The sequence below is a fragment of the Bufo gargarizans genome, chromosome 6, assembly GCF_014858855.1.
Source record: "Bufo gargarizans isolate SCDJY-AF-19 chromosome 6, ASM1485885v1, whole genome shotgun sequence".
In the NCBI taxonomy this organism is placed as follows: Eukaryota; Metazoa; Chordata; class Amphibia; order Anura; family Bufonidae; genus Bufo; species Bufo gargarizans.
The window spans coordinates 181,304,375-181,319,365 of NC_058085.1; the positions used below are offsets into that span (position 1 = coordinate 181,304,375).

The 14,991-nt window shown below is 40.8% G+C and overlaps 1 protein-coding gene across 1 annotated transcript in view; it reads left to right on the plus strand.

Moving 5' to 3' along the window:
• LOC122942421 (elastase-1-like) overlaps positions 1-14,479 on the plus strand; it is an 80,067-nt gene extending 65,588 nt beyond the window's left edge. The window contains exons 3-6 of the mRNA XM_044300034.1: positions 251-345; positions 4,574-4,854; positions 8,912-9,075; positions 13,190-14,479. Of these exons, the coding sequence (XP_044155969.1) occupies positions 251-345; positions 4,574-4,854; positions 8,912-9,075; positions 13,190-13,369 (720 nt within the window). The 3' untranslated portion in view covers positions 13,370-14,479. The remainder of the gene's footprint in view (positions 1-250; positions 346-4,573; positions 4,855-8,911; positions 9,076-13,189) is intronic.
• Positions 14,480-14,991: the final 512 nt, after the last annotated feature.

Genomic DNA, 14,991 nt, shown 5'->3' on the forward strand with positions numbered 1-14,991 from the left:
CCATCCAGACCAAACAGGACTTTTCTGAGAATGAACAGAACTCCGGTTGATCACAGGGGGTTAATTACGGTACCCTATTACCCTATTATACTTGCGTTACTCTGCAAAAGAACTTCAGAAATTCAATTTACTACCTTTCATGGACATTCACATTTTTTTGTGACCTACAGGAAGAATGGTGAATTTAATACTGAAATTTGGCAAATTGCTTTATTTGTTTAACTTACTGAATTGTGCTTTGTTTTTTAAGGTTCGGGCTAGGGGAAGTAAGAAATTTGTTCATGTCTGCGGTGGGACGCTCATTCACAAAAATTGGGTCCTCACTGCGGCCCACTGCTTTCAGAAGTAAGTTTTACCATTTTGGTTTTGTCATAGTTAACTATTAGCCATTTGGTCAGATAAATTGATCTGAGGAAAAACTAGAAAAAGGTTATAAAAAATATATATATATATTTTATTTACAGTGTGGCCGCAACTTCCGAGGTTTTAGTTTTGCCTTCCTCTGGATCAACTTGCAGGATGACAGGTCAAACTGGATGGACAAATTTCTGTAAAGAATAAATCAAGGCAACTGGACTTACTGTAGATTTCTTGAAAATGTTTCACTCGTTCTTCCAACAAGCTTTCTCAATTCTGAGTGACTGTACAAGAATTCTCTGGGAATAAATATGTAACTGAATCAACATCTGGTAATTAGACCCAGCTCGTTGGAAGAACGAGTGAAACGTTTTCAAGAAACCTACAGTACGTCCAGTTGCCTTGATTTATTCTTTACAGATATATACCATGACCTGGATAAATGAGAACCTTCACTGGATGGACAAATGTCTTTTTTCGGCCTTATGTACTATGTTACTATGTATGTTTATGACTGTCTCCATAGCCTATAATATATTTATGGGTAGAGCTAGAAAGTGGTGTGCCTATAAAGCAGTGAGAGTTAAATATAAAAGATTAAATAAAATGAACTAACTTTTGGGCCTCATTTCTAAAAACTGTGTAACACTATAAGTGTCCTTGTTACCTATAGCAACCAATCAAGGCTCAGATTTTATTTTTCAAGAGCAGTTTAACCCCTTGGCAACCAGCACCATACCTGTATGGTGGAAGTCATTTCTTTAATGTGAGTGCCATAGCAGCAGGATGTCTGCTATGTGAAACAATCTGAAACTAATGTCTGCGATCAGTGATAATGCAGATCGCAGACAATTAATCTCTCAAGTGACATGGTCAAATGTGACCACGGCATCTGAGCAGCTGCGGCAGCCTCGGTTCCCTTTGAATGATCTGAGGCTACCAAACCTATGTTCCTATAAAGACCCCTCCATAGGAACATAGCGAATTTATTTTTGACTTCAATGCTAATTCATTGGAGTCTATAAGAAAAGTGGTATAATTATCGCTTCTTTAAGTTTCTCTAGGGGAACTTTTAAAAAGTGCTAAAAGAATAAATAAAACAAAAAAAATACAAAAAAAAAAATATATATATATATATATATATATATATATATATATATAAATTCAAACATCATAGGTAGGGTTGAGCAAATTTATTTTTTAATTCTTTAAAAAAAAACTTCCTCCTACTGTAAAATGTCTTTCCAAAGTTTCAGCAAATATTGGACTTCATCCCGCCTCTATCACGTGTCTGTTTATTCACAAAAATTACTGTATCAAAATATGAAGCTGAACTCGGCATCGTTAATGAGGAACTTAGGCTACTTTCACACTTGCAGCAGGACGGATCAGGGTTGAGCCAATGTCTTGGCTATGTTAAAGATAATACAAACGGATCCGTTCTGAACGGATGCAGACAGTTGTATTATCTGAACGGATCCGTCTGTGCAAATCCATGACGTTTCCGCAGAGTTGGCCAGCTCTAGGAAGACTCCTGGTTGTTCCAAACTTCTTCAACTTAAGAATTACAGAGGCCATTGTGTTCTTAGGAACTTTCAGTACAGCAGATGTTTTCCCTTCACCAGATCTGTTCTTCCACACAATCCTCTGAGCAATACAGGAAGTTGTTTCTCCTCATGACTTGGTTTTTGCTCTCATATGCATTGTCAGCTGTGAGAGGTGTGTATTTTTGCAAATCATGTCCAAACAAACAACAGAATTTACCACAGGTGGACTCCAATCGCAGGGTGGAAACATCTCAAAGATGATCAAGAGAAATGGCCCACAAAGCTATATTTGCAAGTGTCTGAATACTTATGTCCATGTAAAATTTAACTTTTTCCTTTTTAATAAATTAGCAAAAATGTATAAAATTCTGTTTTCATTTTCCCCTTAAGTGCAGACTGATGGTGAATTAACTAGGGAACTGATCATGTAGAGAGCCCCTGAGGAGCTGCTGCAGATAATGGGAGTGGTAGTGGCCCTGGTGAAGCGCTGCGTCATGGTGTATGCCCTCAGGCCTCTGCTCCCAGTGAAAAGGCAGCTTGAAGAATCAGGCCACAAGTAAAAGTTTAAGGCCTCTTTCACACGGGCGTTACATTTTGGCTCAGGATGCATCCCGGGTGCATTGCGGCAAACCCACGCGAGTAGGTACGCAATTTCAGTCAGTTTTGACTGTGATTGCGTTCCGTTGTTCAGTTTTTATCACACGGGTGCAAAGCGTTTTGCATGAGCGTGATAAAAAACTGAATGTGGTACCCAGACCCGAACTTCTTCACTGAAGTTCAGGTTTGGGTTAGGTGTTGTGTAGATGTAATTATTTTCCCTTATAACATGGTTATAAGGGAAAATAATAGCATTCTGAATACAGAATGCATAGTACAATAGGGCTGGAGGGGTTAAAAAAATAAAATAAAAATTAAACTCACCTTAATCCACTTGTTCGCGCAGCCGGTATCTCTTCTTTCTTCAGGACCTGGGTAAAGGTAAAGTGGATTAAGGTGAGTTAAATTATTTTTATTTTAACCCCTCCAGGTCTATTTTAATAAGCATTCTGTATTAAGAATGCTATTATTTTCCTTTATAACCATGTTATAAGGGAAAATAATAACGATTGTCTCCTAGCAACCATGCGTGAAAATCGCACTGCATCCGCACTTGCTGCAGATGCTTGCGATTTTCTCGCAGCCCCATTCACTTCTATGGGGACTGCGTTGCGTTAAAAAACGCACAAAATGCTGCGAATATCACGCAACGCACAAGTGATGCTCACCGCTCATGTGCACAGCCCCATAGAAATGAATGGGTCCAGATTCACTGTCTCTCTCTTTACAAAATACAACCTGTGTTACATCCAGCAACAGTAAATACAAAGTGCAGTTTCTGGCACCAGCGGTATGGTGGCAGGTTTGTTGGTAAAAGGTTGGCACTAGCAAGAACTTGTAGATTTTGGTGTCCACTGTAATACCTGCTTGATGTTAGTCTGGCTTAGTGATGGTTTAGGTAGGTGGTGGTGTCTGAGCTGTTTTCCCTCATCTTGCAGCTCTGTCTATAAAGCTGTATTCCACTGATCCCTCTGCTGTCTTGGCCATCAAGTGTTTGTTTGAGCCAGGATTAAGTTAGAGAAGAATATCTGGCTCCTAGGTTGCCCTCACAGTGGAATAAGATACCCCCTGGTCTGGGCTACTGCAATCAGCCTTCCTATTTAGTTGGGCTGTGGATCCACCTCCATTCCTGTACTTTTTTTTTTTTTTGTGTGTCTAATAACCAACAAAGTTGTGATCTCCTGTCTAACTACCCATGTACTATACCTAACCTGTCTTCCGTTTCTGCTCCTTGAGGCCTGCCCTGAACTTGGATTTGCTATCTGGATTACTTCTGTACTCAACCTACCCAGACTTTGGACTGTATTCACACTACATCTTTTGCCTAGTCCCTTGGTGCTTTGCATCAGTGTCTCTGACCCCGTGGGTCAGCAGCCAACTACACCAGGACTACTCCAGGCGGTAGCGGCCTAGTTGGTTCCCTGCAGTCCAGACCCCTGCATAGGTGTTAAAGGGTTTCTATCATCAGAAATTCTGTTATGTAGCTGACTGACATTAGCGATAAAAGTGTGTTTTTTAGGAGAACGACAGCAGGGACAAAAGTATAAAGAACACAGTTCTGTACTGCTGACATTAGCACATCGCTAATTTCAGTCAGCTACATAACAGAATTTCTGATGATAGAAACCCTTTATAGTGTGACTACAAGGGCCACCCTTAGGTATAGCCTAAAGTCAGATTGGTTAGTTGGCATAGTGGATCTACACCCACTGTCCGTTACACTTTCCGAGTACACTATACATAAAATTAAAACTGTAATTTGGTTTATTTTCTATAATTTTCCCTTATGTCAATTTTGAGAAAGCTTACCTAAGAATATATTTGAAGACTGAAAATCTGTTTCAGTAATCTGAATGGTGTTATTTCAGCAGCAATCAGATGTATTGCTTGTAAGCCATTTAGATACATGGGATAGTTATAGATATTTCTGAAACAATTATGTTATGTGTTCATAATTTCCCCAGTGTAAGTTCTTCAGTTACTTGGTAAATAACTTATGACTATAAATTGTACATTGGTACCACTTGACTTTTCTGTCTAACTCATCCGATTGCCATTTGTTGATTGAAAAGGGGGAAGGCAGAAGATGCCACTAACTGGAGGATCGTCCTTGGGAAGCATAACCTCAACTGTACAGAACCTACGGAAAAAATTTACGATGTGAAGCGCATATACAGACATGAACGTTTCCGCTACCCCCATCTGAATGAGCTGGACTATGACATTGCATTAGTCAAGCCAGTAGGAGACATACTGACCACCCACTTTATACAGTATGCCTGCCTTCCTAAGAAAGAACTGACTTTGCGCCCAGGGCATTTTTGCTGGGTAACTGGATGGGGAGATACCAGAGGTAACATGCTTGTACATTTAAAAGAAAGGATGTAATTCTGAATTATTTATTTAAAAATGGCAGGAAGCTAACGAGTGCAATTATATTAATTAGACTGGTAAGATGTACCAATAGGGTGCTTCCACATTTAGTTTTTGTTAGTTGAGCATTTCATCACTTTAGCATTTTTTTGTGTCGTTTTTTTCTTTTTTTGCACCTATGTTTTTTGCAGCAATTTTTTAGCTGTATAAACACCAGCTCCAGATGTTATTTGAAGGTCTATTGGAAATATGAATTGCATGATACACAAGCATTTTTTTTACTTATGGCATATTTGCCTATTAGATGGCTTTTTTGTCTTTCTAGCTTCTTAAAAAAAAACGCGGCATGTTGTAGCTCTTGGTGGTTTGCCAACATCTATAGGCGAAAAATGCCATGAAGGAAACACTGGTGGTAAGATATGCCTTGTGCAAAAAACTGCCACAAAAAAACACAGCAAAAACCGCAGATACAAAAAAAATGCTTGCCCTTCTTCTGGATTTTTTTTTTTTTTTACTGGTATAACAAACACCTAAGGAAAATTAATGTGTATAAGGACCTTTAGGCCCCTTTCACACAAGCGAGTTTTCCACGCAGGTGCAATGCGTGAAGTGAACGCATTGCACCCGCACTGAATCCGGACCGATTCATTTATATGGGGCTGTGCACATGAGCGGTGATTTTCACGTGCATTGCGTGAAAATCGCAGCAAGCTCTATTTTTTGCTTTTTTCAGGCCCCATAGAAGTGAATGGGGCTGCGTGAAAATCGCAAGCATGTGCGGATGAAGGTGCGATTTTCACTCATGGTTGCTAGGAGACGATCGGGATGGGGACCAGATCATTATTATTTCCCCTTATAACATGGTTATAAGGGGAAATAATAGCATTCTGAATACAGAATGCTAAGAAAAATAGGGCTGGAGGGGTTAAAAAAAATTTAACATTTTTTTACTCGCCTTAATCCACTTGTTCACGCAGCCGGCATCTCTTCTGTCTTCATCTGTGAGGAATAGGACCTTTGATGACGTAATTACGCTCATCACATGGTCCATCACCATGGCGATGGATCATGTGATGGACCATGTGATGAGCGCAGTGACGTCATCAAAGGTCCTATTCCTCACAGATGAAGACAGAAGAGATGCCGGCTGCGTGAACAAGTGGATTAAGGTGAGTTATATATATATATATTTTTTTTTTTTTTTAACCCCTCCAGCCCGATTTTAGTTCGCATTCTGTATTCAGAATGCTATTATTTCTCCTTATAACCATGTTATAAGGGAAAATAATAAAATTTACACAACCTTCAACCCAAACCTGAACTTCTGTGAAGAAGTTCGGGTCTGGGTACCACATTCAGTTTTTTATCACGCGCGTGCAAAACGCATTGCACCCGCGCGATAAAAACTGAACAACGGAACGCAATCGCAGTCAAAACTGACTGCAATTGGATACCTACTCGTGCGGATTTGGCGCATCACATCCAGACCTTATCCGGACACGCTCGTGTGAAAGAGGCCTTAGGACGAGTTTTCCGCGCGGGTGCAATGTGTCAGTTGAACGCATTGCACCCGCACTGAATCTGGACCCATTAATTTCTATAGGGCTGTGCACATGAGCAGTGATTTTCACGCATCACTTGTGCGTTGCATGAAAATCGCAGCAAGCTCTATTTTGTGTGTTTTTCACGCAACGCAGGCCCCATAGAAATGAAAACCGCAAGCATCCGCAACGGTTGCTAGGAGACGATCGGGATGGGGACCCGATCTTTATTACAACATGGTTAAAAGGGAAAATAATAGCATTCTGAATACAGAATGCATAGTACCATAGGGCTGGAGGGGTTAAAAAAAAATTAACTCACCTTAATCCACTTGTTCGCACAGCCGGCATCTCTTCTGTCTTGTTCTGTGAGGAATAGGACCTTTGATGACGTCACTACGATCATCACATGGTCCGTCACATGATCTTTTACCATGATGATGGATCATGTGACGGACCATGTGATGAGCGCAGTGACGTCATCAAAGGTCCTATTCCTCACAGAACAAGACAGAAGAGATGCCGGCTGCGCAAACAAGTGGATTAAGGTGAGTTAAATTTTTATTTATTTTTTAACCCCTCCAGCCCTATTGTACTATGCATTCTGTATTCAGAATGCTATTATTTTCCCATATAACCATGTTATAAGGGAAAATAATACAACCTACACAACCTTGAACCCAAACCTGAACTTCTGTGAAGAAGTTCGGGTCGGGGTACCACATTCAGTTTTGATCACACCCGTGCAAAACGCATTGCACCCGTGCGATAAAAACTGAATAACGGAACGCAATTGTGTCAAAACTGACTGAAATTGCGTACCTACTCGCACGGGATTGCCGCAACGCATCCAGACACGTTTGTGTGAAAGAGGCCTTAGGCCTCTTTCACACGAAGGATACGGATTAGGTCTGGATGCATTCAGGGTGCGATTGCGTTCAGTTGTTCAGTTTTTTCTGCATGCAATGCGTTTTGATGCATTTTTCACGCGCGTAGGTTTACAAACATCTCCTGGCCCGATAGAAGTGAATAGGTCTTTAGTGAAAAACGCAATGCATCCGCAAGCAGGTGCGGATGCAATGCGTTTTTCACTGATGGTTGCTGAGAGATGTTGTTTGTAAACCTTCAGTTTTTTATTACGAGCGTGAAAAAGACATTGCACCCACGCAGAAAAAACTGAACTGAACGCAATCGCAGACAAAACTGACTGAGCTTGCTTGCAAAATATTGCGAGTTTTCCGTGCGGGTGCAATGCATGAGGTGAACGCATTGCACCCACACTGAATCCGAACCCATTCACTTCAATGGGGCTGTTCAGATGAGCAATGATTTTCACGCATCACTTGTGCGTTGCGTGAAAATTGCAGCATGTTCTATAGTCTGCGTTTTTTGCTCAACGCAGTCCCCATAGAAATGAATGGGTCTGCGTGAAAATCGCAAGCATCCGTAAGCAAGTGAAGATGCGGTGCGATTTTCACGCATGGTTGCTAGGAGATGATAGGGATGAGCAGCCCCATTAAAGTCTAATCACTGTATTATTTTCCCTTATATTTTCACGTCACGCATTGCACCTGTGCAGAAAACTCGCTCGTGTGAAAGGGGACTTCGTTTTTTGGGCGGATTGTTTTCAATGGGAGGCCACGCATATTCATACAGCTGAGGATTTTTTCAGCTCGGTTTTCCAGACCCCATCAGGAATGTACAGGTCGATTCTTGGCACAGTTACCATGCAGACCCCTTGCAAAGCCACAGTTGAAGCCTTCTCGCTGTTTAGCTTATTTCAATGCAGCTAAACAGAGACTGTGTCATCACTATCCAAAATGAAAACACTTGGAGAAATTGCAGCGGTTTCTGCCGTGGGATACGCAGTAGATTTTGTCATGGATAAAACCCTTTGTGTCAACCTACCCTAAATGTGCAATATGTGAACCAGCAATTGACAATGCTCTACTGTCCACACATGCAGAGTTCTTTTTGCATTTGTCAAGGTGCAAATAAACGAATTCATATAACCGACTGATTATTTTGTATATATAATCCAAGAACAAAGGTTTTCATTTTTTGTTTAATTGGATGGGGGCCGATGATCTGTGTGCTTTCCGCATTTATGTTCATTTCCACAAAAGGATAGAACATGTCCTATACTTGGCTGGAAGACCCTTGACCAATTGAAGTCAATGGGTCTGAATAAAAAAAACTGATGCAACACAGACATGACACGGACGTCATCCGCATTTTGCAAATCTGCCTTTTTTTGTGGACAGCAGAAAACATATGGTTATGTGCATAAGACCTTAGAATGTTTCTGAGTAATAAGCTACTTCAGTATTTATTGTGCCTGCTATGCTTAGGAGGCTTGCAATTAGGCCGTTTCCATTGAGGTGACTTGTGGTGTGGGTATACAATACTCTGACAGTGTAATCCCATAATGGTTCGATTAGCAGCTTAGAGTTCATCTCTGTATGTTATTTTATGTAATTTCTGTATTTTTTCAAGGTGGAAAAGAGAACCTAACACTGTCAGAAGTACTGAACCAAGCTAAGCTGCCAATCATTGACACCAAAACATGCAAACAGAAGAAATTCTGGGGTGATAGGATTCGGGAGTCAATGATCTGTGCTGGCTTCCGTGACATTGGAGGACCCCCTGCTGCCTGCCAGGTAATTAGCAAACACAAATTATCACACCTCCACACCACAACATAACTGTTGTGCTTATGGGAGTGGGCTGGGGGCACTTGCAAAAAAAAACATTATTCCCACAGAACCCCCTTAAAGTGAAATCATTGTTTTATTTTGAGGTGAAACTGAGAATTAAAGGAATGTTCGATTTCCCTGTTATTACATTGAATAGAATGATCACTAGCTGTAAACTCTTTTTTCACTTGAGTTTCTGTGCCAAACCACTCCACTTTGGTCAAAGTATTTAGAGACAGGTCGAGAGTAGGACACTGAATCTTTGCTCTGGGTGAAAGAGAATGGAGCTACAAAAATTATAGACTTCCTTGTCCTTTATGCTATCCTCTAATAGAAGGGTAGGAGAAAACAAGCAGACACATAATATGCAACTCTATGGCATAAAGTTGGATATAATGGGACTAGAGCTCTACACTACATATAAAACGCAGATGTGAACAGAGCATAGAAAGCATTTCACCTACAGCAACGGCATCATTCAGACATTTCTGGTACATTATTTATGGTTCTATGGGTCTATCTATGGGTTTTAAACTTGTGGGATGTGGGCGTTTCAGAGTTGGAGACACAAAACCTCCCATAGTGCTGTGTGCTGCCAGCTCATCCCAAACTGTAAACACCCACGACACCTCTTCCTTGGTAGCCAACTCTACCCACCACACAAGTATAAAGGCTGTGATATAGCAAAGCATCACACCATCACCCTACCACCACGATGCTTGTCTGTTGAGAACTCTGGATGATATCCCTACTGTTGAATTATGTGTAAGCTTTATGCTTGATGGAACAGGATTTTGGTCTTCTAAAAATTGTTTCTTTCCATGTAGTTCACAGGACAGTATCCCACAAGCCTTGGGTGTCATGAATGTCTTGTTTGGATAATGTCAAACAAGGTTTTTGGTTGCCAATGTTTTTTTCTGTTGAAACACTTCCATTTATTACCTTTATGGTACGATTGGTGGCAGGGCCGGTGCAAGGATTTTTGCCAAAACAAGCGAAGCTACATTTTGGCGCCCCCTGTCCCTTGTCCCTTCTGCAGCAGCTGGCTTCTCCTCTGCGTGGTCCTGGTATCTTCTCTCTGCTTCAGACAATCGCTGGTTTGAGGACCGTATTTTTCGCCCTCTAAGACACACCAAGGTTTTAGAGAAGGATAATAAGAAAAAAAATATTTTTTATTACACCTCAGGTCAGACCAGCAATCAGACCCCCAATGTTAATCAGACCTCAGCTCACAGCCCCAATCAGACCCCCAATGTTAATCAGACCTCAGATGAGATCCCCATGTCAGAAATCAGCCCCCATCCATCAGCCCCCCATGTCAGCCATTATGCCGCCATGTCAGCCATTAGCCCCCCATGTCAGCCATCAGCCCCCATCCATCATGCCCTCACGTAAGCCATCATGCCCCATGTCAGCCATCATTCCCCCATGTCACATTTCTCCCCCTCTATGTCAAATCACCCCCCCCCCCCCCTATGTCACATCAGCACTCCATGTCACATTTCTCCCCCTCCATGTCACATTTTTCCGCCCTCCCCCAGGGTGCGCCCTAAGGCAGCCGCTTGGTCTGCCTTATGGTAGCACCGGCCCTGATTGGTGGAATTATTAACACTGACATTTATTTGTCCCTGATCTCCCACCCCCTTAGTTCCTAGATGATTCCTTGATGCACATTGTTGGAGATCCATAGCTTTAGAAATAACATTCCTAAATTTATTTTGATCATGGAAAATTATACTGCTTGTCCAGACCATTTAACGTACATTGATGAAATTTCATGCAAGTCTTGTGATCATTAATGATCATTACTTATGTTTTATAACCACTGGTACAGAAAATGTACATTGGTCCTATCATTTATCGGTAAATAAAATGGGGTCCCTGTTAGCAAGACTGAAAGATGTACAAGCAATAAGAATCCAGAAATCTTAATTTTAATGGTGTAAAAAGGGGTTTTAAAGAAACCCATCTATAAAGGGGTTGTCTGGGATTAAACTTCTCCCTATCATTGTGTTTCCACTGCGAGACCCTCTAATTTCCTAATATATTTGTGCTGCTAATACCTTCTTATTCCAAAGATCGGGGAACTCTTCACATGATTTCTTCTTCAATTCCATCAGAATTTTCACTGACATCATGACCAGACTTCCCATCATGCCCTGCAACATAATCTATGGCCAAATGGTCGTAACATCAGTCCCATGTGAATGTGATGGGGAACTGAGTTGATGCGTAATCGGCCAGCCAGGGCATGCACATTCACTTGCTGGAGGTTGAAGGAGTAGCACATGGATGGAGCAATGGGGGATGGAAGGTGTGGTGGGTAGAGTTGGCTACCAAGGAAGAGGTGTCGTGGGTGTTTACAGTTTGGGATGAGCTGGCAGCACACAGCACTATGGGAGGTTTTGTGTCTCCAACTCTGAAACGCCCACATCCCACAAGTTTAAGTTCTAAACAGTGGGACATAGCAAAAGAACAGAGTTTGACTAGGAGATTCAAACTGTGGAGAGAGGTACAGCAATATGTTTAGTATGTTACCAGAAGATGTTTAAACAATAGATACAGCAATTTTTGTACCCAGACAACCCCTTTAAAGTTTGATATTTTTGCAGCACATCTACATGGCGCTCCTTGTGTTGCATAAAACACATCCAAGAAATACACTGTTTCCCTGTTTCAGTATATTTTATTAAGATTTTTATGTATTAAAACACCAAAAAAGGTCAAAATGTTTCTCTGTTCTGGGAGAGATTTCAAAATGCTAGCAGACAACTTGGAATTACAAACATGTACATAGATATTATACTATATACAGCACTTAAAGGGTTTCTGTCACCCCAAATTTTCGCTATTAAACAGGCTGATATTATAGAGGTGAAAATGTCACCTGAATTTAACTCTGCATTTCTTTTATTTAAGTATGCCCTGTTTTCATGTAATTTTAACTTTTATTATATTCATGGAGTCTCTAGGAGAGTTGCACCTGCTCCTAGAGGCTCCGTTTACCCACCTCATTTCCATGCCCTTCTGTCTTGATTGACAGGGCCAGGCCAGCGTTGGTTCTCCTGCTGGCCCCGTCTGCCGTATAAATCTCGCTCCTGTGCCGTCCCGTTCAGTATATCACAGCATTCATTGAGTGCTGCAAATACAGCCATGGGGAAGACAAGGACGGTGATAAACCATCTCTGCATGCTCCCCATTACAGGGGCAAAGGACATATATAGTCTATCTCCGCTTCGCCAGTGGCTAAGACGTACAGGCACATTGTAGGTTATGGTCATAACAGAGAACTTCTTACAAAAAATAATCCTAACTAAAACACATATAAATAAAGATTTATCAGATCTACTGCTATCTTCAAAGTACATGTAAAATAAAGAAATACAATTTAAAAAAAATCTTGGAACAAACTTTCACAGTTTCATTCAACTGTTTGGCTAACATTTCCACTTTTGCTATTAATTCAAAAAGCCTTACCAGCAAAATTCCAAATTTAGGCTACTTTCACACTAGCGTTTTTGCTGGATGCAGGGTTCAGCAAAAACACTTCTGTTATGAACGGATCCGGTTGCATTATCTTTAACATAGATGGATCCGTCATGAACTCCACTGAAAGTCAATGGAGGACGGATCCGTTTTCGATTGTGGCAGAGAAAAACAGATCCGTCCCTATTGACTTGCATTGTGGGTCTTGACTGATCCGTCTTGCTCCGCATCTCAGGATGGAAAGCAAAACGAAGCATGCTGTGGGGACAATGAATGGGGACAAAATGGAAGAGTTTTTTTCCGGTATTGAGACCCTATGATGGATCTCAATACCGTAAAATATTAACGCTAGTGTGAAAGTAGCCTTACCTGCAAAAAAAAAACAAAAAAAACAGGATATGCTAATTTCCCATGATCTTGGATTAAGCAGGCCATAAACTGCCAGATGCCTCAATGACCATTTATGAGACAGCTGTCTATCATTAGCGAGTTCTTGCAACTAAATTTCTGTATTGTGTTTCTTGAGCTTTTTAGTCTAGACTTTAATGATAACGTGCATAAACATGTGACATGAAGTCTTTGTTGTCGACAGGGTGACTCTGGAGGGCCTCTTGTTTGTCAGAATGGAAGAGAACGATGGGAAGTTCATGGTATTGTCAGCTTTGGACCCATTGGTTGCACAGTGGAGAACAAACCAAGTGTCTTTACTAAGACTTCGACATATATTCCTTGGATCGAGGCCACAAGGATCCGTGATTTCTTCCTACACTAATGGAGCAATTGGAAGATCTAAGTCGGGCACCAGATCAAATCTTGGATTGTAAAAAGGGATTTATGCTTATTGTTCATAGCAGGGACTAATCATATAAAAAAAACAACTTGTGATTAAACTATATTCAGCAATGTTTAGTGTTGTGTGTGGTACAGAAGATACTTGCAGAAAAAAGTGACTATATGAAGTTCAGTCTCCTATCTTCGAGAGAGGCTAGAATTGTACAGATGTCTGGATCTAAAAACTACTTAACTCCTACCTAGTTATCAGTGCTAAGGAGTTTGTTTTACCACTTCTATAAACATAAAAGAGCAAGAACATCTGGCAGACATTAAAACCATTGTTACTGGTGTTGTAGTGTTCCCTATTCACATGTATTTATATAATCTAATGTTTATAGCTACCCAATATTTGACATAGCACAGTGTTGTAAATGTCATTATCAGGAGCAATTACTTTAACATTAGCATAAATTTGTATTTTAAATCTGTCTACTTAAGTGCACAGATGATACCACATCTGAAGAACTGTGAAATATTACAGAAAATGCAACCCTGAATATGTTACAGGGGTATTTTTCAATGCTGGTCCACTACTGGTCATGATGATATTTAAAACGCACTTCGGATAAGAAGACTTGATGGAGCATTTTAATTTTTCATGGAAAAGGTGGGTAAAAAAAGTCTTGGATAAGAAAAATAAATTATTGAGAATATATATGAAAAACAACACATTATGATGTGGAGAGCTGAGCCTGTACAGACTTTATAAATGTTATTAATGTATTATCATGATCCCTAATATTTCCTAATTGAAACATTCCTCTCCATCATGAATTGTAGGCTGCATCCTTCTCAAGAGAGCCATGACCAATGATATATAAAAATATCATGAGTTTGGATGTTTGCGAATCATATCCTAGAAAGGAATTGGACAAAATCAGATTTTCATCCAACATAACATCACCACATTTATCACTTACCATACTAAAAGAAAAAACTTGGAATGGAAAGTAAATTGTTCAATAGAGTGATTATATCATATCTTAAAGGGGCTATCCCATGATTAATGTAAAAAATGAAAATAAAAAAATCGTATAGTACATGGCGATCTCTTCCTAACAAAGCTAGAACCAGCCCTGTACCTCACATGGATCCACAGAACTCCTAATTCATTGCTCTGCTAGATTTATATCAAGCTGGCAGCTCAAGGGGAGTGTCTTTTCTGTTGCAGCTAAGGGGGCGTGTCTCAGATCTCCCTATCACAGCTCAGGAGGTGTGTCTCAGCTCTCCCTATCACAGCTCAGGAGGCGTGTCTCAGCTCTCCCTAACACAGGTCAGGAGGTGTGTCTCAGCTCTCCCTATCACAGGTCAGGAGGTGTGTCTCAGCTCTCCCTATCACAGGTCAGGAGGCGTGTCTCAGATCTCCCTATCACAGCTCAGGAGGCATGTCTCAGCCTTCCCTATCACAGCTCAGGAGGCAGTTGAAGGATGAAACTGAGCATTTGTGGCCATCTCAGTGAGCAGGACAAAGAAAGAAGAAAAAAAACAAACAGCAGGTAGCTCTGTACAGATACATTTTATTGAATAACTCAGTGGCTATACAAAATTACAAAAATGTAA